Consider the following 25,500-nt stretch of genomic DNA (forward strand, 5'->3'; position numbering starts at 1 on the left):
AAACACATTAATTGACTTTCGTGTAGCTATTTGAGGGTGAAAAACACGCGGTAAACTCCGGAAACATCTGACAAAACCCACCATAACATAGCGGCGGTGGTCGGTGCCCGTATAAATAGCTCATTAGGAGGATGATATTAGGGGATGTGACAGGAAAAGGCGCACGGTGTCTTTGCGTCATAAACGTGCGTAATCTCACAGGTCGAATTCGCGAAATGTTCAAATCACACTTACAACAATCCCGGGTGTAATTAGCCACACAGCCGCCGTGTTTCTTCTGCCACACAGAGAGAGAGGAAATCTTGAAGTCTGCTGCCTCTCTCAAGCTGCTACAACGGCGGCGGCGGGGAAACAGCGCGATCCCGCTTCGTGTCAGGCAATCCTCCGCGTCCCTGTGCCACGGGAGCGCTTACCCCAGAAAAATGCCGGGAATATAAAAAAAAAATGAAACGAGCTGGATGTCTGTGTTTGTGGGGGGGGGGGGGAAAGAAGAAGAAGAATCGCCCGCGTTGAACAATGTGCTTTTGGCGAGGACCGACCGACACAGCGAGTGTAGCCCACGCCCAGTTCTATCAAACCACGACCCGCCCCGGTTTACCGTGCATGTCACCGCCGCGTTCACGGGACCTCGGACAGACTCACACATCTGCCGCAACTCCGGTTCACGCGCGCGCCGCACGGCTGTTGTCTCAAACGGTATCTGGTTATCCTGCGTGTACGTATGGTGTCAAGTGAAGTTGTAATGTGACGTTATGCATTACAAAGTATTTTGTTATTATAGCGCGTCTGTTTACGTTAGAAAGCCTTTGAGTTTTCAGATCTCGTGAAATCATGGATCACGTAAACGCATCACTGGGCTACCGCAAGGGATTTTTCGTTCCGTTTAGGGCCGTTTATTTCTTCATCTTTTGGAGTATTTTGTCACGTTTTAATAATAATTTTCACGTGTTGAGGTTTACACGTATGGGCATGGGCTTTCACAAGTGTGACTACAAGTCCCAGAAGGCCAAGCGGGTCTGGCGGTATCCAGGAAGTGGACAGCGGTTGTCAACCAAACTTTCCCCTCTGGAAACAGGCTTTTCTGCAAGCGTCGGGATGTTTTTGGGATCGCTGTTGTTTGGTGATTTAACCTCTGTTCATTAAAGGTAAAATAGGTTTAATTTTCACTCATTACATTTAGTTTCGACTTTAGAATTTGTTTATACATACTCAAAATAGGCAAACAACACAACTGGATCTGGTTTCATCATTCATTGGGATTGAAATGGCTTAAATGGATTAGGGTTAACATAAGAGAACTCATTCTGTGTGCATTTTTAGGCAGATGTGAGACATGAACATCCCCCAGAGCTCTGTGCCTCAGGGGGTCCGCCCTGGTACAGCTCGGGTCTTGGTAACTGAGCTGAGTGGATCAGGGCAAATCAACCCAACCCCTCGACCCTGTGAAGACCTGGAGATCTCCTCTGAGTCCTACCTCACCCCAGAGACACTGGCACGTTAAGATATCTATCTTTACTTACATCTGTGTTACGCTGCTGTGTTTATGTTGTTGTTGTTCATGTTTATGACCCACCAAATCTCACATCACAGTAAACAAGCACTTAATGTAGGAATTTAGCTTTTTCATTAATAATAATTCTAACAACACTCTCGTCTCATTTATACCTACGCATTTATTACTAGGGCTGTGCAATTAATCAAAGTTTAATCAAGCTAGTTACTTGTCAATGATGAGTTCTAAAGCCAATACTTTGACGGTAAAAGCAGGATATTTCTAACAAAACAGATGCATTTTTTAGACATTTAAACATCACAATAATTTATAAACGTGGGACAATCTGTATCGTGAGCATTTCTAAATGTTTTTTGTTAGTTAGTTATTTTTTGTAATGTTTTTTTTAATGTATTTTCATGTTTCCAGGAGTTCTTGTGTGGGACGCAGGAACTTTCAGAGGTGACCTCATTGGAAATGTGCATAAACACACAAGACAACACACTGGGCAACTTTGGTAAGTAAAGTCATTGGAACTATATATCTATTCATAAAACAGTACGTAGAATGCTACAGGTAAATTATATTACAAAATCTTACCATGACTTAAGTCCTGGATCTCCTGGATCGTTGCTTGTCTTTGTCCACATAAAACCCCAGATTGCACAACATCCTTAGACTAAGAGAGAGCCTTGTCAGTACACGTTTAAGAGTACAGACGTCATACACCTCAGTACTCCATCTGTGTCGCCATTTCAACCATTTCTGTTTTGCGTTTTAGGTGCACATTTGCCCAACCTGGAACTTCTCAAATTGAACAATAGTGTAATAAAGTCAATCAGGTACATTGATGTCTGTAAACTAATATTTGTTTTCTTTCTGTTCAGAGTAAAAGAAAATGTCAAAACTTCAAAGCTAAATCTGTCATTTTCTGTGGTTCTACAGAGACTTAGGAAGTTCCCTCTCTCAGCTGCAGGTTTTGTGGATGCCACGCTGCTGTCTCGAAGACTTGGATGGCATTTCATCACTATCCACTCTCAAGGTACATTGGTGAAAGGGAGAAATAAAACACTTTTCAACTCTATCTAGTGGAATGCATGAGGTTATATTATTGAGTAAATCATAACTAATGCATAGTATAAGACCTTTTAACCTTCAGATACAACTATACTGTTTGTGTAAACAGAAAATATTGCTTCTGTTAGGTATAACTCTTGCCTACAGAACTCCATTCAGTACATATTTTATTTATAGAAGGCAAGGCCATTTCTTTTTGAAAAGCACAATTCAAGGTGCTTTCAGATGGCGTAGTAGATAGATAGTATGCACCTGTCTGTCATCTGTTATCCTTTTAAATTACTCTTCTCTGCTATGAATGCTAAGTGCCATGTCGTGGTCTCTCAGGAGCTGTACCTGGCCTATAACAGAGTGTCAGACCTGAGTCAGGTTGGCATGCTGGAGAACCTGCACATCCTGGACCTCGAGGGGAATGATGTGGATGACCTGGTTCAGATCCAGTTCTTGGGGTTATGCTCCAAGCTCCAGAATCTGTCTCTGGATGGAAACCCCATATGCAAGAGCCCATATCCAACTGTACCCCAGGTAAAACACAAGTATTAAGGTGAAACTGAGGTTTAAGCAGTCTGACCCAAAAAGGTAATTGAAAAATGCTGCGTATCTTCATGCATCTCGTTCTTTGGTTTTTGTACGAGATCCCGGTAAACTGGATTATGTAGCAGTAAGTAAGTAATGTTAGAAACTGGGAGGTGGAGAACTACAGAGCTGGCGCAAAGCAGAAGGACATGTACTCACACATTATTCAGTAGAGGGCATTTAGAATCACACATTCACCTCAAACTTGTATTCGAGTAGTGGGAGGAACCTGGACAAAGTTATATTCTATGAGGTTTTAAATACATTTACACACTTGTATTTGTTATTGTTTGATTTTATTAGGTTTATGAGCATCCTTATTTAATGGTGCCTAATTCCTAGAATATTTGGGGGTGGGCTGGAAAAGTGGAGCTAGAGTTTCTATGGATGCTAGCCTGGGTTTCAAGGCCTATAGTTATTGGATTTTTTTGGAACCAGCTGACCTTCATACTATAATAAATCTCCATTAACCATAAAAATATGTAAAATACAAATTAGGAGAGGATAAGATAAATATGTATTGATGTTTGTCTTGTTAATGTTGGCAATCTGTCCGATGCTATATGGCTCAGATCTTGTGACTTCTGTAGACGATGAAACAAATGTAATAATCATTTGGTGTGACATGAAAAAAATCAGTGTGATGTTGCCGCTCTGCATCTGCCACATACAAAAGAAGAGAAAAGAGCGCAAGGCATAAACGGCAACAACCAAACACATCCTTGCACCGCACGTCACACACGTTATGTCATTCTCAGAGGTTAATCTCAAGAGTACAGCTATGGTATATTATAGGGAAAACATTTTAAAATACTTTAAATACTTTTTTCCCTTCTTTTTTGTACCTTTTTATTGACTTTACTTGAATACTTGTTATATATGAAAGATAAACAAATCAGGCCCAAACATTTAGGCTACAAACCAGGATCCATTTTGCTTTTATGAGTAGCTTTAATATTATAATAAACAGAATAATTCCATTTACGCCTGGCAAAAAAAACCCACAAACATCAAGGTTATTTTTTTAAATTAAATTTGCTGCATAGAACATACTTAGGCTAAACTAATACTTTGGGCTTTTCAGTTGATATCGTTCAACAACATTTATCTAAAACAGTGAATTTTCATAGAGTTGTATAAACCCCCCTCAGCGAGTAGAACTATATAACCCAAGATACTTTGAGCATGGACCTGTATATCTTCTGTAGAGATTTTTCTGTCCACGGTAACTGTGTTTACTTCCCCCCTAAACCAGCTAAGCATTAATTAGGAATCTGGGGCAATGAAGAAAGATGGTGAGCTGCATATGCATTAGGTCTGTGCTTTGTAGTGGTGGAGGCTGGTGGGTTTTGCCAAACTCGCCATGCACACACAGACACATCCACTCACTTCCTGTCACACGGCCCCCTCTACTCCTCTTTTTTTTTTTCTCCTTTAGTTTCCTCGTTTCCAGCTCTTTCGTTCATTCATGCATCTGTGCGCTGCAGGGCATGAGTACCTAACTCGTTTGATTGCATAGTCGCTGGGTGATTTACTGTGTTTTCCTCACCACACTCCAGTCCAGTTCTCATTGCAGATTGTGGAGAGAATAGATCAGAGCTGAGTGCAAAGTGCTCTCACTGGTTCTGGTTATTAATCTGTACAAGCCAAAATCTATTATCAACATGTATTCATAACATGTGAGCTTGTAAATGTTCCATCTATTTGCTTTAGTCAAGTAGATTTGCATCAGGCTTAAATATCCAGTTGTCTTTTACAGAAAATAGTAAACAATATTTTCATCAACTTTACTCTTTAACTAATTATAACACATGCTAAGATTGAAGTTCTATTGTAATTGGCAGATTTAGATAATTAAAGAGGGATTTTCTGACACACAGTCAAGAATACACTAAAACAATTGGTTTCATTACTGATCCTCCTTGTGGCCGAATAAACTCATTACAGCAACACGTTGTCATTTATATTTTTTCATGTTTAAAAGTGCAAAAACACATGTCTATTGTCACAGCAACTACATACAGTAAGTACTCAATGCTACTCGTTACTTTCACTTTCTTCACCTCACTCTTCCCCTTCTCTTTTCCCAGACAGACGACTACAGCTATAGAGCAGCCGTGCGGGAGTTGGTCCCACAGCTGCGTTACCTTGACAACCTGAGGGTGGAGGAGGAGGGCCTGAGCTGCAGCCGCACCATGGGAGAGGACTGGGAAACTCTTCAAAACTCCATCAAGGACGCTAGCTCGACTCACCTGGATACGAACTATGGTGCGCCTGTGGCAATGATTTTAGCTTTTATAATACATACTTTTCATAACTGTGATTAATGGCTCACTTAATGTTGTTCTAGACAAATCAGCTCCTCTAAGCCGGCCCCCGTCAGCCCGGCGCCCCTCCACCAGCCTCTCCTGTGTGGGACCACGCTCATCACAAAGCCCTCGACCCCTCACTGGCTCCAGGCCCTCCACAGCAGTAGAACTCTTCTCCCCTTCTGGGTCCAGACCGGGATCCTCAGACTCGGGATTAGCAGCAGAAGATTCAGAGAGCAGCACCCTCACCCACGGTTAGTTAGACGGTGTAAAGCTGAAACCAAGCAAGTGTAGCAGAGATGAAACTGTTTCCCTGCTTGTCATTTGGTCAACAGTCGGAGTGAAACTTATTTTACGGGAATATTTTCAATTTGATGTATCAAGGCTAGGCGATAAGTAATAGTGGAAGCAGTAATTGCAACAGAAATAGTGCAGTTGTAGTTATCCACATGTGGTTGCTGTAACATACTTTTAAAATTTGAGTTTTTATTTTCATGTTGGGTCCTTTTGCATGACGGTCTCCATGAAGCAGTGCAATATCATTTAGTTTATTTTGATATAAATAGTAACCACGTTTTCTCAAAATGATTTAGTCTAAAGCTAAACAAAATAGCATTGTTCAAAAATAACACTAGAGATTCTGTTGTTTAGCCATTTTAAAAAAGGTTTTTGTGTTCATTTTTTTAGGATCTACCAAGGTCTTCTTCTGTGGAAATCCTGCCCAGGCTATTCGAGCGCGGCGAGAAAAACTGCGGGTCTGGAGAACATTACTTCTTATCTCATCATAAAACAAGCTCAATTCTGTTTTTACAGACATCTGCATATTAACAGTAGTAAATTGGCCTGCCCCACATTAAATTAAATGACTAGATATGCCTATAAAATGATGTAATCCAAAACCTATAGCGGACTGTTTGCATGTCCATTCTTCCATTAGTACAGCATTGTTAGTCATAGTGCTGAAATTGCACACAGTCTCCTGCCATGTACTGTAATCTTTTGTGTGCTTTGTACAGACGGCACCCACGACTTCGACCTTCACACCGCAGGAGCTGCCCATTCACGTCCCCGAGCACACATATGATGAGGAGGAGCCTGATGAGAAAGGCCGCTGTGATGTGTTTGCTGAACTTCGAGCGTGGAGAAAAGTACACAGCAGGTAACACCTCACCTAATGGCCTCCTCACTTCACCCGTGTTGTACATTTGATCTTTACTCTCAACAAACACAGAGCCAAGACTACCGATCTATTACAACTAAACCAACTAATATAACGCTTTATATATGTTATTTATTTGTACATCATATTAGTCAATTATTTTTGTCAACTTGGTCTACATCAACACAGCGGTTAGCGTTTTAGCCTCACAGCAAGAAAAAATAGACAATACAATAATTTGAAAATTTGAAATTTGAAAATGCACTTCTATGGTTAATGCTTTTTTGCAATTGCTATAATAAAAGGGAGTGTCTGAGGGAGTGTCTGCAGTGCCGCGGCGCACAGCCAAAAAAGCCATGTGATTTTTGTGCCGGCCGCGCGCCGCGGCTCCTGAAACTGCGCCGCTATTTGACCGCGTTTTAGCGCCGTTTTAAAATGAAAATAAGCTAAAATATTTTACACTTTCAGTTATATTATTTTGTAAGATCCATGGAAAGTTATGGCCTATTAGCTAATTTGCTCTTGGTTAAATGGTTATGTAAGATTATCTATTGTTTTCAGCTTGAAGTCTTTTGTAAGAGTAAAAAAATCTGAAATGTTAAAGGTGCAACTTTTCTGGTCGTCGTTGTCGGGGTCGTCCGCCAACTGCTCGTCTCCATAGGGATTGTATTGCTTTGCCTGGAATGTTCCACAATATTGCATTAAAATATGTCTTTCTTCAATTATGTGTGTTTTTATGATAAATAAAAGAGAAAGAAATCCTTGAAAAACATGTAGTGGTGATCGGAGTCGCCTCTCCACAGATCAGACCTGTAACTTGGCCTTGTGTGATCGCCAGTTTGTCTCCATAGCAAAAGTTTAATGTCATAATGTGGAATATTCCAGGCAAGGTAATAATAATAAGCAGACCTTTCACTGGAAAAGTATTTCATTTTAGTAATTTAACAGACTTTTTTTTAAACAGGAAACAATCTTAAACTACTTTATCATTTTCCAGGCGACTCCATGCAATCAAAACAGAAAAGCTTCCACAGATTTTAGCAATTCGACACAGTGATGAAGAGGACAACGAGGAAGAAGATTGTTTTGATGGTTTCAGAAACTCCAGTTCTGATGAAGAAGATGAGAAGTGCAGTGAGATCCAGCATTCACCAGATTCTTTGCTCCAGTCTCCATCACCAGGTCAACACGTATTAAACTGCTTTACTGGTTACTGAATAGACTTAATATTTACTTCTCTTTTGTGCTTGTGTTGTAGACATGGACGATTCCTCTGATGGGGCTCAGATCTCCTCTCCTGACTCCATGCTGTTACCTTCTCCCCCCGCCAGCGCTGCGTCTCAGGCTGTTCGCAAAGCTCCAGGGATTCGAACACGTCGGCTCCAAACGGAACTTAACTGTATAAAGCGCTACCTAGCTGCAGCACCTGTAAACGACAAGGAACAAGAGGACGTCCTGCGGCTCAGGGGCTCAAATGTACAGCTTTCAGTCTCTCCTCGAACACCTCGACCTCCTCCGCAGACCTCCATGCCCCCCTGGTACGGATTTAGTCTGTTTTATAAGCTCATATCATAAAAGGTGCACTGTTCTGATGAAGGCGCCGTCACCTTTACACCTTAGCTCCTTTGCAAAATGAAACTCTTGAAAAAACTATACACTAATTTATCAAACCCATATTTTTTGACCATATGAAACACACACGTTGTATATGACTTAACTATGTCTGCACCAGTTACACACCAGTTACACACCAGTTACACACCAGTTACACACCAGTTACACACCAGTTACAGACTAGTTACACACCAGTTACACTCCAGTTACACACCAGTTACACACCAGTTACACACCAGTTACACACTAGTTACACACCAGTTACAGACTAGTTACACACCAGTTACACTCCAGTTACACACCAGTTACACACCAGTTACACACCAGTTACACACTAGTTACACACCAGTTACACACCAGTTACACACTAGTTGCACACTAGTTAACACATCAGTTACACACCAGTTACACACCAGTTACACACCAGTTACAGACTAGTTACACACCAGTTACACTCCAGTTACACACCAGTTACACACCAGTTACACACCAGTTACACACCAGTTACAGACTAGTTACACACCAGTTACACTCCAGTTACACACCAGTTACACACCAGTTACACACCAGTTACACACTAGTTACACACCAGTTACACACCAGTTACACACTAGTTGCACACTAGTTAACACATCAGTTACACACCAGTTACACACCAGTTACACACTAGTTACACACCAGTTACACACTAGTTACACACCAGTTACAGACTAGTTACACACTAGTTACACACCAGTTACACACCAGTTACACACTAGTTACACACCAGTTACACACCAGTTACACACTATTTACACACTATTTACACACTAGTTACACTCCAGTTATACACCAGTTACACACTAGTTAACACATCAGTTACACACCAGTTACACACTAGTTACACACCAGTTACACACTAGTTACACTCCAGTTACACACCAGTTACACACCAGTTACACACTAGTTACACACCAGTTACACACTAGTTACACACCAGTTACACACCAGTTACACACTAGTTACACACCAGTTACAGACTAGTTACACACTAGTTACACACCAGTTACACACTATTTACACACTATTTACATACTAGTTACACTCCAGTTATACACCAGTTACACACTAGTTAACACATCAGTTACACACCAGTTACACACTAGTTACACACTAGTTACACACTAGTTACACTCCAGTTACACACCAGTTACACACCAGTTACACACCAGTTACACACTAGTTGCACACTAGTTACACACTAGTTACACTCCAGTTACACTCCAGTTATACACCAGTTACACACTAGTTAACACATCAGTTACACACCAGTTACACACTAGTTACACACTAGTTACACACTAGTTACACTCCAGTTACACACCAGTTACACACCAGTTACACACCAGTTACACACTAGTTGCACACTAGTTAACACATCAGTTACACACCAGTTACACACCAGTTACACACTAGTTACACACCAGTTACACACTAGTTACACTCCAGTTACACACCAGTTACACACCAGTTACACACTAGTTACACACCAGTTACACACTAGTTACACACCAGTTACAGACTAGTTACAGACTAGTTACACACTAGTTACACACTAGTTACACTCCAGTTACACACCAGTTACACACCAGTTACACACTAGTTACACACTAGTTACACACCAGTTACAGACTAGTTAGTTACACACCAGTTACACACTAGTTACACACCAGTTACACACTAGTTACACACTAGTTACACACCAGTTACACTCCAGTTACACATCAGTTACACACCAGTTACACACTAGTTGCACACTAGTTAACACACGTTACACACCAGTTACACACCAGTTACACACCAGTTACACACCAGTTACACACTAGTTACACATCAGTTACACACCAGTTACACACCAGTTACACACCAGTTACACACTAGTTACACACCAGTTACACACCAGTTACACACTAGTTACACACTAGTTACACACCAGTTACACACTAGTTACACACTAGTTACACATCAGTTACACATCAGTTACACACCAGTTACACACCAGTTACAGACTAGTTACACACCAGTTACACTCCAGTTACACACCAGTTACACACCAGTTACACACCAGTTACACACTAGTTACACACCAGTTACACACCAGTTACACACTAGTTGCACACTAGTTAACACATCAGTTACACACTAGTTACACACCAGTTACACACTAGTTACACACCAGTTACAGACTAGTTACACACTAGTTACACACCAGTTACACACCATTTACACACTAGTTACACACCAGTTACACACCAGTTACACACTATTTACACACTATTTACACACTAGTTACACTCCAGTTATACACCAGTTACACACTAGTTAACACATCAGTTACACACCAGTTACACACTAGTTACACACCAGTTACACACTAGTTACACTCCAGTTACACACCAGTTACACACCAGTTACACACCAGTTACACACCAGTTACACACTAGTTACACACCAGTTACAGACTAATTACACACTAGTTACACACTAGTTACACTCCAGTTACACACCAGTTACACACCAGTTACACACTAGTTACACACCAGTTACAGACTAGTTACACACTAGTTACACACCAGTTACACACTATTTACACACTATTTACACTCCAGTTATACACCAGTTACACACTAGTTAACACATCAGTTACACACCAGTTACACACCAGTTACACACTAGTTGCACACTAGTTAACACACGTTACACACCAGTTACACACCAGTTACACACCAGTTACACACCAGTTACACACTAGTTACACATCAGTTACACATCAGTTACACACCAGTTACACACCAGTTACACACTAGTTACACACCAGTTACACACCAGTTACACACCAGTTACACACTAGTTACACACTAGTTACACACCAGTTACACACCAGTTACACACTAGTTACACATCAGTTACACATCAGTTACACACCAGTTACACACCAGTTACACATCAGTTACACACCAGTTACACACCAGTTACACACCAGTTACACACCAGTTACACACTAGTTACACACTAGTTACACATCAGTTACACATCAGTTACACACCAGTTACACATCAGTTACACATCAGTTACACACCAGTTACACACCAGTTACACACCAGTTACACACCAGTTACACACTAGTTACACACTAGTTACACATCAGTTACACATCAGTTACACACCAGTTACACACCAGTTACACATCAGTTACACATCAGTTACACACCAGTTACACACCAGTTACACACCAGTTACACACCAGTTACACACCAGTTACACATCGTCATTACTCGTGTCGCCTTTGGTTTAGTTTGACAAGAATCATTGTTACATTTCTCCTTGTAGACCAGACCAGACCATGAAAATTGTGCTACTTTGCTTGAAATGTTCCACAGTATGGTATAAACGTATCTATCCCTCATTTATAAAATTATATTGCTAGATTTATGCCGTTTTGTGGAACTTTCCAGGGAAAACAACCACATCTCCACGGAGAATGAAAGGACAGGGTGGATAAAGTAGCCACGACGTGTGCTCAAGTAAGAGTACTGTTACTTCAAAATAACTAAGTACAAAGGGATTCAAAAAGTATTTTTAGAGAAACTACTTAAGTCAGGTCTGGATTTTGCATATGCTTTATATTTTGAAGCCAAAACTTAGGTCCACAAAACTATGGCAATTTTATATGAAAAAGTTGATCTGAAGGAGCAGTGCAAGAAACACAAATGTTCAAATAAGTTATAAGAAACATACAAAAGCGTAAAGCTTTTTACGCCTGTGGACTCAGTGGGAAGAGTAACTAAAACTTTTATTCAAACTAAATATTAGTCAAGTAGGAGTAAAATTATGCTCTCCATTTAAAACTTAATCATATAAATGTAACTAAGTAAATGTAACTGAGTAATACCCAACGTTGATGAAAGGTTTTGAACCCTCCACCTAAAAACTTAGATAGTGCCCCTTCAGTTAATTAGTTTAACATTTATTTTATTCTACAATTCTGCACAGAGTGAGTGTAATAATCAGCAGAACAACCCCACAGAATAGGCTCCAAATGTCCTTAATAGATATTAATATTATTTAACCATATATTTAATTTATTATGTGTTTTATTATTCCTTTTTATTTAAAAATAAAAATGGGTCATGGGACATTGCATAACAGTAAGAACGTCTAAGGTTCAATTTCTGAAAAGGGTGGAGACTTTCTGACGTTAAACTTAAATTTGAAATAATCGACAAACAAAAAAACGGATTTCTTTTACAGATTTGACTCTTACTTTTTTTTTTTTTTTTTTTTTAACAAATTCTTGTTTTCAGTGCGGACAAAGTCACTCCCTGTGCAGCATCTAGAAACCACCTGCGTTTAAGTAAAGTAGTGGAGAGACCCCCCATCGCCCGGCCCCACACGGCCAGTGCAGCGCTGCAGAAACATTACCCGCACCGTGTCCCTGAGGCCAGCAGGAGGCGCTCTCAGCCTGACTGACCACAAGACAGCTCCATCTTTAGGACTTCTCCCTGGGGCCTTGGAATTATGTAACTCTTCTCACCATTACCTCAGTGCTTGTTTGTGATTAAATTAATGTACAGTTGCGGTCGTACATTTTTATTCTAGCTACACTTTTAACAAAATGCCAACTCCAAAAACATATTGCAACGTATAGAGATGGAAAGCTGTGAAATCACACCTAAATTATTTTTGTATTCGAGTCAACATAATAAAGAGTAAAATCACGTCAGGTCAGCCACCCTCACAACTCGTTCAAACATGAATTATAACATTACAACATACGTACTTTGTTGTCTTCACATGTTGTGTACAGTACATGGAGAGTCACGCGGGACCAAGCAGGTTCCCTCACACTAACCGTTTGAAAGTTTTTAAATATTTCCACTTGTATGTTCTTGTGCGCTGCGTTAAGGGGATCAACCACTCAATCATTTCACTTATACGCATTATGTTATTCACCTTTTTCCACTTGGCTTCCTCATGTAAAACCAATAAATATCGCCTGGAATTTGTGAAAAATCCCTACATTGCTTAAAGATGATTAGCAGAATGTCAGTTCCAGTCCCACTTCTGGCATCAGTAAATGTTATTGGGCAAGACTATTCACCCAAATTGCATGTTTGAATGTCCACTAAAAGCGTCAAGTAAAGGCCTTCAGGGCTGTTGGCGCAGAATGCCTGCCATGTTTTTGTCTATCTGCCCCAAGGCGTTTTGAGTGCCAGGAAAAGTGCCATTCAAGCTTCTACTGTATAATTTTTTTATGTGGATGAAGGCTATAATTTTCTGACTTCCAGGGTGTGAAAAGATGTGTACAGGCATTTGATATTTACACGTGCACATAACATAGCTCTTTTGGGAGTGCTACTTTTGATTGACGCGTCAGAGGAAGCATCCAGCTTGTTTTGACTTGAGTCTTGGGTCCTTGGTGCTACTCAGTGTTGTACTTGGAAATACCTGTACTATGGGTCGAGGCAGGCCCTGTTTGTTCAGTGAGTGGAAGATCCTGCTGGGAGGAACATTCCCTTTGCCAGTTTGCCACTAACTGTTTGGCCTGCATAACTCACTGCTGTGTTGACACTTTAACTCTCCCATCGAAGACATGCAGTTCATAATAGCAAACAAAGAGGGATAAAGTGATTCGTTATGCGTTCGTACTAGAGTCTCATCCGCCTTGTGATAGATGCCAAGTTTAGTGCAGACAGACATGACATTTAATACCACGCATTGCTAGGATTAATGTGCCCAGCGTGCCATCCCAGTGATTCTGAAGTAGTTTTAATGTACATTTGTATCTATCGCTCAATGATAAAATACAGTAACAGAAGAATGCACTGGTGTTTGTAGCCGTGCATCTTTCAGCTCAGGGAGAAATGTCTGGAGCAAATATTGAAATATGACAGGACGATTGACATACGGATAATGGAAAAAGAAAAATCTGAAAATGGACAAATTTGACAGACTCTGGACTAAATGAGTTTTGGACTTGGCGTGCCTTAGTTTCACTTTATATATTTTTTGTATCTTTCTCTCATTTTCTCTCTGGTCTTTTTCTGTTTCATGTGTTTTTTGAAGTGTTTATTAAAAAAAGAAAAGAAATGTGATTTATTTTTCTCACAAATTTCTATTTTAATTGAATTTGCCTAGTCACTCAATAGGAAAAATATGAAAAATAGAAATGTATTCACTGTATTCAAATTTTTAACTAGTCAATAAATTAGAATATGACTTAAGTTAAGCAAAAAAACATATATTTTGTTTGTTTACTAACATTTAGTGGCTAAAGTATGTTTTGTATCCACGCCATGCATTTCCCTTGACCTTTTTACCCTGTCTATAATTGATCTTGTATATCATTTTGGGATTTCTCACATTAGGTAACAGTCTGCGGTTTATTTTGGTGCTTAGCTGTAATTCCTGTTAAATCAGTTTTCAAGGCCACACATTTAGCTAACTACACAAGACTCTGGGACTTGCCTTAGACGCAGAGGCAATCTGCTTTTTGTTTGAAAGCATAAAAACTGCAGACAATGCTCAAGGTCAGAACAAAATATGACACATCTTACAATGTAGATCTTTCCTTTAAGTCGGGACACAAACTAACACTTGAAGATATTTGTTATGCAGATCTGCTTTCCTCGGCTTGTTCAGTAGTTCAGTATCTCAGGCGGCCTGCAGCAAAGCCTAAATCCATTACAATACTTACTTTACAGTCTAACTTATGTTTTTGGCACACATAATTTATGATAGAAAGTCCTTAAGGCGAGACACTGCATGTCAATGGCAAAACATCAGCTGTAAACAAGAGATAATAATAAGAGATTTTTAAGACTATAAGAGTTATTTCTAAGTTATCTCTTTTTATTATCTTTTTGTTATCTTATCTTAAATTTGTAGATATCAGTTTGAGACATCTACTGAAGTTTACGTACATAGACAAGTGGACTTACATTACAAGTGCAAAATGTCCAAAATGTAACATACGTGGGACAAATTAGTCTGAAAGATAGATAAAGCCAGGTTTAAATTTTGTGCTTTGTTTTGTTGACATTATAGATACAAACAATAATATTTGAGTAAACTAGATCTTGTTGCCTTATTGTTTGAGTTAAAACCTTCCTTTAACAAACAAGGCTTGAAATTATACATCAACAAATCTTTCAGTAGGATCCTCGAAAATCTTCTCAGGTACAAGAATAGATAGTTTGGTGTATGTGCTGATTTAAGGGCTAATCTTTATGCAAATTTTCTGCAACTTTTTTTTATGCGACCCACATAGACCCAGAGGATGAAGCATTTTATTTTAAAAAGATCATATCATTTTTGTCTTTGTCTCAGGGACAAAGAGGAGGGTTTGGGGGAGCTGCCTGCGTTCATTTCAATAACAATCCTTGTTATTGGGAGATCAGAGCCTGGTGAAATGTTTCTACTGAAAAGGTCCTGTTGCAATGGTAACATGGTCACTAGACTAGTTTACCAATTTCAGAGTAAAAAGAAAAAAACTGTTTAATTTGAAAGATTAGCGGAAGTCGAGCACATTCGCAGTTCCGGAATCATTGTCGAGGAATGTGCGAACTCTGGTCCTAAACAACGATGATGGAGCTTCAACTCTCCACAACTCCACTATTTTTGTTCATATGACATTGGTAAGTTGTGACAACTGCAAAGTTGTTTCTATTTTGTTAACACAGGGCCAAGTCATTCACCGCTAAAGTCTAAAGTCTCAGAGCAACAAGTGCAGAGATGAGCGGAGCACCTGCAGCTCGCACCGCGGGCCACGGGAGGAGTGGAAACTTACTCTAGTGTTCAGAATGCATGGCTAATGTAGTGATTTTAATATTTTTGCACAAATACAACGTAAGTACATGGTTATTACCCCGTAATTAAGTAGGCGGTACTATGTACAATGTGGTAGCAGTATAATGGGTAGTAGGGCTGTAGTCGACATGCCCAAACGACCAAACGACCAAAGTCGACAAAAAGTGTTGTGAAAGTATATTCATGTATCCAACTCAAACTGCACTCAAAAGACTACAACAGCACAACTATTTATATAGAACTATTATACAGAAAAGCACTTGAAGTATGTTATAAACTTCACTCTAAGATCTTCAGCTAACTCTCTCCATATCTTCTCCCATTTGCTGCTCTACCATATAAAGCCTTTCAATCTAAATAAAATAATTAGTCAACTTCTATAAATGTTGGTTGACTAAGACACTATTGACTGATTAATCAACTAAACAACTTAAGATTTATAGCCATAAGGGCCCGTTCAACGACATGATGCACAGTTACACAATGACCACAACAGTCGCATCATTAAGCAAACCAATCTACAATTTCAGAATCCTTTAGATTCTGTGGCACAGAGCCAGGGCTTATAGTCTATTGTGTTATAGTTGCCTATTTTCAATCATTCAATCGTTTAAGGCTGGTATTCAATGATTTGATTAGGTTCAGTTATTACAAACAGAAAGTGATATTTCTCAACTAAAACAAAGTTATTCCACAGCTAAAAAAAAATGTGAATGTTGCTTAACTTTTTCCCGGCATAAAGTTGCAGTGACTCATGAGCTGCTTGGGTCCAGAGCTCACAAAGGATTTGGATACAGCCAAGAGCCCCACACAACAAATCTAAACCCCCACCACACTAAATCATCCCCTGACCAATGCCTATTATGTGACTAAAGGCTCTGGGCTTTCAGGGACATGCAAATAAATATGGTAAGGACTACACAGGAAGTGAAATGCTGGAGATTCAAATTATTACTGTAAAATAGATTGCACTTGTTTGTACCATGTTATGTTTAGGTTAGAATGAAAGCAAAGTCCATATTATGTACTTTCTGACATTGAAATCATTTTATAAACCCCTTACATTTTAGTTTTAAATCCTGATACTGTAATAGTGTATGTCCAGAGAGCTATAACTATGACTTGGCATGAGCCTAGTCACCCCCTGCTGGCAGCTATGTGGAATAAAGTGTAGAATTTGTATTATTAACGTAGCAAAACTTGAATTATTGTGCGACAGTAATTGCTCAAGCTTGTTTATGTCTGAACTCTGTGCCTTAGCTTTAGTCATTGTAGAGCTATGAATTCAAATTAATTCTTGAATCTTATAGGATGAGGGATGAAACTTCCTTCTAAAATGCCTTCAGATTTCACTTGGACTTCCACTTGTTTTTACTTGCTCTTTTCCTTGTGATTATCTACGATGTGCTTTTATTTAGTCAATAAAGCCTGTTGCATTTAATTATACTAATATAAACCACATTTCATCTTGATGTAATTAAGTGAGTCACGTTGATTGTGCAGGTCAGACTGTTCATCGATAAGAAAAAAACAAGAATGAGCCTGAAGCCTGTAGCATGTGCCTTTCATCTACTGACAAGCCGATACAGGAGAGCTAATACACAGGTACTCCTTTTTTCTTTAACTTTTTAAAACAAATCACTGTCCATAATGTGTTTGTGTGTGCTACATCTAAAGCCCACACTAAGGCCATAGAGTATACGAGGATTGTGATCAGTGCACGTTACATGTGGGGATGTGCACATTTTAGTGTTACAATTATTGTGAGAAAAAACATCACATCACTTTTACTTATTTTACAATTATTCAGGACAAGACAACAGGGAAATCTTTCATTCCCGTGGTCTTAACATGTTACTATTCCTCAAGTTTGTGACCAGGTTTACAAAATTAAACTTGTGATGACAAAAAAAGCAGGATAAAAAAAAGTTATTTACATTTAGGTCTATTTTATGGGCTATGTATTGAACAAAAATACAAAATTTTGTTTCTAAAATTGTCACAATTATTATTTTTTTTGGTTCTTACGATTGTATTGTGACCTAAATAATCACAATTATCGATTAATCGGATAATCTTGACATCCTAGTGACATGTTAAAATTCCATATATCAATGCAAACTCATCATGACACAGTTTTAGTCATCCACAAGCCTGTAAGTGTTCAGTACCAGTAAGCTTAGTGTAATTTTCAAGGTTCCTTTTAGTCACAGTTTATTTGCTTAAGTTCAATAAAATGTGTATCTGTGGCCTTTCAAAAGTGAATCTTCAGCTCAAATTTGTAATAATAAGAATGTTTGTTTTTGCCTTTTTGACTCAAACATCTTCATTCACCAGAGACTATAAACATTATGCTTATTTACAATACCAACATGTAATGCCAGATACAAACAGAACTGCATTTTTGTATCTCTGTAAAAGACATTTCCTGTGTAGTTGCTTTGGGTGTGCCAGCATACCGGTACATGTAGTATTGTCCCATTAGCAGAAATAAGCTGTGGCTACCTGTTATGGGGAACTCCAGCAAGGAAGTAACATCAAATTCTTTGTTTATTTCTGTAAATAATCCTCCTGACCTGTTTCCATTGTCAGTTATGAACACATGAATGGCTTCTACAGAACATTTCTCTAAATAAGAGCTGGGAAATTAAAATTCTTGTACTGTCGGAAATCTTTATCACTACTCTATTTCATAATAATCTTCCATCTGATGTTTATTCTTTCTGCTTTGGCACCATTTTGGGTTCTTTTTGTTTGTTATGGTTGAATTTTCTATTTAATGCAGTAATGTATGAAGTTGTGGATATTTCACAAACTTTTCTAGGAGACTTTCTTTATTGATGGGTGATGTGTAAACAAACCTTCCATTATCCATTATCTCATTCTTTTCAAGTAATGGATCAGTGTTATTCGGCAATGAACAACATCGGGACACATTCTTGAAAGTGCACTTATAATAGTTAGACTTTAAAGGCGATATATTGTGTTGCAAATTAAAATATTGCAATCATATTAAAACAATATTAAAACAACAAGAACACTATCATATTAAAACAACAAGAACACTAAAACGAGAGAATCCCTTTTCTAAATCAACATACACGAGCTGCAATATAAAATAACAGAATTAAACACTAAAGTAGTTGGTTAGAATAATTAATGAGTGATAGATTTGTTAATTATTCAACCCTCTGCACTGTGTTCATTTAATAGGATAGAAAGTGGCAGGCACTTATACCCACAAAGGAAAACTTAAAGCATAAATGTTTAAAGAATTATGCAAGAATTGTTATTTTATTGCACAAAATCTCTCAAAAAGTTGTTTTCGTAGCCCCCCCCCCCCCTTTTAAACTCCACACTTTTCCCTCACTTCCATCGCAGGGAGTGGTGTGCGGGGCAGTCATGTGACCCTTTGTCCCGACACAATTGCGGGTGTTTGCCATTGGCTGAATTCTTTGAAAGCGCGTTGGTTGCCGGGGCGACGGGGAATGGCGGCACCACTTCAGCTGCCCCTTGTCGCTCCCTCCTCCCCCTCAGCTCTGCGTTGGCCTGTCTCTTCCACACAGGCCCGGCTGGATCAGGTAGCCCGCGGCCGACAACAAACACTGATCATCTGATTTCAACAGGCGGCCGGTCACACAAGCCTTCAGAGGTGAGCGGGAGCTAATGGCTTTTTGTGCTTTTGCCTCGCACATGTATCTCTCCACTTGGACAACTTGGGTGCAAGCAAAGTAATGTCTTGTGTCTTGACATAAACGGTGAAATCTAATCTAACCTTTTGCTTTTATAGTTTGCAGTTTAAATGTCACAAGCCCTATATGGAGACGCCACATGGTTTCCGCAATTGCAATGCATAAAACGTGCTTTCAAAATCAAATCAATACATAAACCGTGCACATTCTGACCTCACTCTTAATGTTAAACTCAATAATTGCTTGGTGTCAGATTACTTGTAATTGGATTGATTTACCTTACGTAAGCCTTAGCACCTTTAGCTTTTTAATAATAATACTATCGCAGCTTTAATGAGGAAAGAGACATATCTGGCCCTGTCTTTCCAACCGAAGCACAGCATTAGAATTGTAGTCAGTTCATCTCAGTTTCTGTTGCTCTATATGAGACAACATTAATAATAATAATAATAATAATAATAACTTTTATTTATATAGCGCTTTTCAAAGACCCAAAGACGCTGAACATAATAAAAAAGGGGGGGGTATTTACAGACAGGGGGGGACAACACGTACAATACACATTTATATACAGATAAAATGAACAAGACAGAAGAAGTAGAGAGATAAAGATGGGGATGTAACAGGGGGTAGAAGAGTAGGCAATGGGGTAGAGGAGGCTAGGGGTAGGGGAGGTCATAGGTTTGGGTGAAGAGGTATGTTTTTAGGCGGGATTTGAATGTTGTGAGTGAGGGAGAGTGGCGGACAGGCTGGGGGAGGGAGTTCCAGAGTCGGGGTGCTGTTCGGGAGAATGCTCTGTCGCCAAAAGTTTTGAGTCGGGATGTTGGTGCAGTCAGGGTGAGAGAGGAGGAGGATTGGAGAGCTCGGGTGGGGCGGTGGGGGATGAGGAGGTCAGACAGGTAGGGTGGGGCAAGGTGGTGAAGAGCTTTGAAGGTGAGGAGGAGTATTTTAAAGTTTATGCGCTTCTTGATGGGGAGCCAGTGGAGAGAGCGGACATTGTAAACATCGCTTAGCACCTTCTTGACCTGGCCCATATAGTTACATTTTGATGATACTTTCCTCCAGAAATACATGATAAAAGTGGTTGCAGCTCTTCGTTGTGGTTTTGGATACTTTCTGATCTCAAGAGGACCAAAGTAATGTATTAATTCCTCCTGCCGTGAGTCATAGAGTTTTTCTATCTTGTGAACAATCTTTGGACAATTTGGAACAAGATAAGATGTGCCTTTTCCAGAGAGATTCATAACTCACTTTAATGTCTTAATAATTTTCCGTTTTTTTGACAGCTGAGTTTTGCAATATTCTTTGAACAAAACATTTAAGGGTGGAGTATAGTTTTGAAATCATCTGTGCCCTCGGGTCAGAAATCGTAAGTCTACAACACTCGCCTGCGTTGTCGGTATATTAATTCAAATGGACAGTTTGGAGTTGCTCCACAGACACTGGGAGACCAATGCAAACTGCAGACAGAAGGACAGAGAGGCAGGTGAACCCGGGACCTTCTCGACCTCAGGCGATATCCTCATTCATCGCTAGACTTACAAAGGATGAGGATTGTTTGATAGACTGAACATCTGCAGCATAGAGTTCTCTCCTGTTACCAAACCAGGTACAATATGGCCCTCAGTTTGGCTTCTGCTGGCTGATGAAGTGCTGCCCTCTCATCACTGCTGTCCAGGGCTCCATTAACCAGGTGGTCTTCTTCAGTGTGTTTGGTTTCCACGGTAACGGCCTAAAACGCTCCCCGCCCCTCCCTCAGGTGCACTCTGTCTGATGGCCCGGAGGATCCCCTGGTTGTGTTCAAATGCACACGCTCGCATCTGCTCGCTGACACTTGACCCGCGCATATTTAAGTAAGACATGAAAGCGCTGCATGTCTGCGCCAACACAGGCTGAATTTAGTTACGCTTCTTTTACAAATTGGTCTCATTATGTTGTTTTATGTTGTCGTGCACGGGGTTGTTGTTTCAGTGTAGGTTTCTTTCAGACCACATCTTGTTCGTAAACAATAAAGCGTGTCTTGTCAGGCGTCTTCACTTTAGACCACCCAGGGCTGCTTCCGATTTCAAGATTGTTTCCTCAACAATGCCTACCGTATTTTCCGGACTATAAGTGGCACCGTGCATAAGTTTTTTCATACTTTTGGCCGGGGTGCGACTTATACTTACATTTATACTTATATACTTATACGTGTACTCCGGAGTGACTTACATGTGATAATATTTGTTATTTTCACACTTGCAACCTTATTTCATACTCCAGTGCAACTTATATATGTTTTTTTTCTTCTCTCTTATGCATTTTTGGTGCAACTTATACTCCGGTGCGACTTATAGTCCGGAAAACACAGTACACATTTATACTAGTATTACTATTTAATGTAACAGTTGTTATCCAGAATGTGCTTTTTCAAGTTTTGAGGGAAACTATGGGGACAATTTCAGTCTAGATGATGATTCCACTTTCTGATTTTGCCGATTCTGTGAGCAGTGGACGGAGTTGTAGTAGCTCGGAACAAAGTTGAATGAATTCGATGATCACTACAGGTATCATACAAGGTCATTTGCTAAAGCGGGGATGGGCTTACCAGAGAAGCATTTGTCATAATAACCATGACATATGATTTATTAGTATTACATTACACACCCTGACACACGATTTTGTCATGGCAAATCTTTGAACTCCCAAGCCATGTTTGCTTTCGAACTTGTCACTTTGAACCCCCCCACACCTCTTGTTATTATCACAAAGGCTGATGTAACCAGGAGGAAAGCCGCGCCGATCCCCCGCCGTCGCCGGTGACGGGCCTGCCATGATGTCACCGCTGCTGACATGACAATCCCGACATTCTTGCTGATGGGGTCACACCGTCGCGGAGAGAACGGGGAGGGGTGGGCTTTGGAGAGGGGAGCAGACTGGCACACATATGGCCTTTGTCTCTGAGCACTGATTAGTAACGTGGCATATTCCTCGACACACACATCTGCCATTAATTGCGGCTCCCGCTTGCGCCCACTCCAGCGGGCTCTCCAACTGTCTCCCGCCTGATAAGAACGGAGAGGCCTGTCTTAGCCGGCTTGTTAAAATTCAACTAGTCTTTAAGAGTGCGTGCTTGAATGTGTTTTGCATATATTGAGCGCAGAGAAAATGGCTATTGTGATGGAGGTTCTGCATCTCAACTATTATGCTCCTGTCTCATCATTGCCCATCGTACGCATGCATGCATACATATTTGTTTGTGCTTACTAGGCATGACTGTTGCTCGCATCGATTTGTACCTGGACCACAGCTTCCCTTTGATCCGGTGAAGCCTCAAAGGGCTACAGATGACACGTTTGGTACAGTAAACGCTCTTAACTACTGTTGTTGCCCACAGGTGTTTGCTAGGCGTTCCCACAGGCCGTTGGAGAAGACCACACTATCATTTTGTGCATTGTTTGGTTTGGAAGCTGAAGAAAGTGTTAGATTATAATGCTGTCAGAGCAAATAACACACTGCGAAGAGGTTGGGAAATGCTATGCCCGGATAAAACTTGAAGGGGCCGTTTAACTTTTGAAAGGAAGCATTCATAAAAGACACTAAAGGCTTTTCATGTGTGGAATTAACCGTATTTGAATGTCAGGCTGAAAGGACAGGTGGGAGATCACATTTGGAAGCAGTCCTCATTCATATTAAAGTGGTTGAAAGCGCCTATACAACTTTATATAAACCTGTTATGTTTTTTCTTGCCTTGGCAAAACTGAAAAATGAGTACAAAGATTATGAAAAGGATTATTGGATTGAAAGTTGTTTGATTTTGTATCATGGACAAATGTGTGGCTTTGGTGTGGATCCAGCATGTAATGGATGGCCAAAAGGGTTTTTTTGTTTTCATGGCTGATGCCGTTTCTATGGATTCTAGACCATCAGTACTGTCTAGAATCCATAGAAACTGTTGATAAACTCTGGCGATATTTTTGGGCCAGTACGTAGGAGTTATGTAACATAATTTGAATTTACTACAAACTCATACATGCTGTGCTTTATTTGCACTAAAGTGTTATGTGGATCTTTGGGCAGCCGGTTGATAGAGATGAATATTTAAGGTTGTTAGTTGATACACAAAAAAGTCCAAATATCAGCCTGATTTATTAGCCAATCGGCCAATCTTAAGTAAATACCTTATGTATTCCCACTACACTGACTCAGGGTTTGAATTTAAAGGATTGAAAGACAGCATTTTATTATCTATTTATTTATTTATTGCAAGATCGATAGGTCCAGGTGCACTGGTGCTCTTAACATCCTTTTTCTATATTTTAAATTATTCACAATAAGCACTGACATGGCAACGCTAAAAGAGCCATTTGCACACTTCACAAGAAAAAGTGTTTGCATATAGATAGGATGTGAACACAAGTATCCACTTCAGACACATGTGGAGATGCATACTAATGCCAGGTGCAGTTCCCCTGAGCCAGCTTTAATGTAAGAAAATAAGAAAATACCCCTCATGTCATGTTTATAAGCCTGAGGAAGACGAGCACGGCCATCATCACCTTTACAGATGTTTGCTTGACTTAAAATACAACCGTTATCATTAGTCTGTGAAATAGTGTGTCTGCTAACGGAGCCTACTAGTAGTGATAGACAGGGCAGGCGTCAGTGAGCACATCCAGGGGCCTCCTTTTTGCACTACGTGGGGCTCGCAAAGCTTTTGTTCACCTCCGACCTTGGACCTGACACTACCTGGCTGCTCGCTCGTCACAATCCCACATTTCCTGTGCATTCACTTTCCTTTGTTTTAAGCAATCTTTCACAATTTGACTGCTTTTTTGTCCGTATGCTTGTACCCTCTTGTTCGTTTTCACATAGACCCGGGTTAGATTTCATCCGCTTTGTCCTCCTCAAGCCTGGGAACAGCTGAGACCCTCAGCTCATCAGTTACTTTCTCCTGCTAACGTGAAGCTTTGGTGACGGCGTTCATTTGCACCAGCTTTACTTATTCAACTAAATCTGATTTGTTTTGTTTTATCGGGGAGATCCAAATATACTGTATGTTCTAATTACAAGGTCTTATAAGTTATATTTGTTTCCCCTTTTACTTTACCCATTCAAAGTTGTATTCATGGTGATTCATGCATGCCATTGCTTCAAGAATTCAATACAGAATAAGAATACAAGCCCATCTCTGTACTTTAACTGTTCTGTACGGTTTGATCTCTAATAAAAACACAACATTTTGGCACAAAAAAAAACTTTAAAAAGTGAACTGTAGTGATCCATAGTTGGGACTGTCAACATGGTCTGGCAGAGCGGCAGGTGTAAATCTGGAAGTCTTTTTTATTGTAGATCAGCATAGGGATACAAAACTTCCAAAATATAATATAATTATATAGCAGACAAAAGCACAATATTTATTTTTAATGTGTCTCACTGAACTTTTTTGAGTGGTGATAAAAGGCTTGAGGTATCTGTGGACTGTTTGTGAAAAGTGGCGATAAGAGGAAGATGGATAAAGTGTCAGACTGTGGCCAAAACTTGGAAGCTGCTAAAAGCTCATCAGATGGAGTTTGTCAGAAGTTGTGTTGAAGTTGTATAAACTTACAACAGAGTACCATGTTGAAAACGCTTGTGCTTGCTCTCTCGTCCTCTCATTCACCTCACCAGTGAATTTTTCATTTCATTGTTGTTATTTGTAACATGATGATATAGTAGCAGGCATTTGCTTCCAAAACATGAATCATCCAGAGA

The 25,500-nt window shown here is 39.9% G+C and overlaps 2 protein-coding genes across 3 annotated transcripts in view; both read left to right on the top strand.

Annotated features, from left to right (window-relative positions):
• The first annotated feature begins 963 nt into the window (after positions 1-963).
• On the top strand, positions 964-12,793 carry lrrc56 (leucine rich repeat containing 56). Its single transcript, XM_072435629.1, has 13 exons — positions 964-1,097; positions 1,325-1,492; positions 1,922-2,009; positions 2,274-2,334; positions 2,438-2,534; positions 2,897-3,094; positions 5,236-5,413; positions 5,496-5,708; positions 6,142-6,209; positions 6,471-6,613; positions 7,611-7,795; positions 7,872-8,151; positions 12,571-12,793. Exons 2-13 carry the CDS (start codon positions 1,334-1,336, stop codon positions 12,734-12,736), a joined length of 1,836 nt encoding a protein of 611 aa, XP_072291730.1. The 5' UTR covers positions 964-1,097; positions 1,325-1,333; the 3' UTR covers positions 12,737-12,793.
• A 3,065-nt stretch (positions 12,794-15,858) lies between these two features.
• The window catches only part of rassf7a (Ras association domain family member 7a), a 38,757-nt gene continuing 29,115 nt past the window's right edge, over positions 15,859-25,500 (top strand). Inside the window, exons 1-3 of one of the 2 annotated variants that reach the window (XM_072434498.1) lie at positions 15,864-15,903; positions 17,579-17,680; positions 19,642-19,727. The gene's annotated coding sequence lies outside the window, so the exon portion shown is untranslated. Of the gene's footprint in view, positions 15,904-17,578; positions 17,681-19,641; positions 19,728-25,500 lie in introns of both variants that reach the window. The other variant, XM_072434499.1, reaches the window with a different exon arrangement.

The sequence above is a fragment of the Eucyclogobius newberryi genome, unplaced genomic scaffold (assembly GCF_026437365.1).
Source record: "Eucyclogobius newberryi isolate DKJ021-1_F unplaced genomic scaffold, fEucNew1.0.hap1 SCAF_7, whole genome shotgun sequence".
Lineage (NCBI taxonomy): Eukaryota > Metazoa > Chordata > Actinopteri > Gobiiformes > Gobiidae > Eucyclogobius > Eucyclogobius newberryi.

Coding starts and splice junctions, on each gene's coding strand:
- lrrc56 (XM_072435629.1), top strand. CDS start 1,334: ATGAACATCCCCCAGAGCTCTGTGCCTCAGGGGGTCCGCCCTGGTACA. Junction 5,709..6,141: donor GAGCAGCACCCTCACCCACG/GTTAGTTAGACG, acceptor TCATTTTTTTAG/GATCTACCAAGGTCTTCTTC. Junction 6,614..7,610: donor TGGAGAAAAGTACACAGCAG/GTAACACCTCAC, acceptor ATCATTTTCCAG/GCGACTCCATGCAATCAAAA.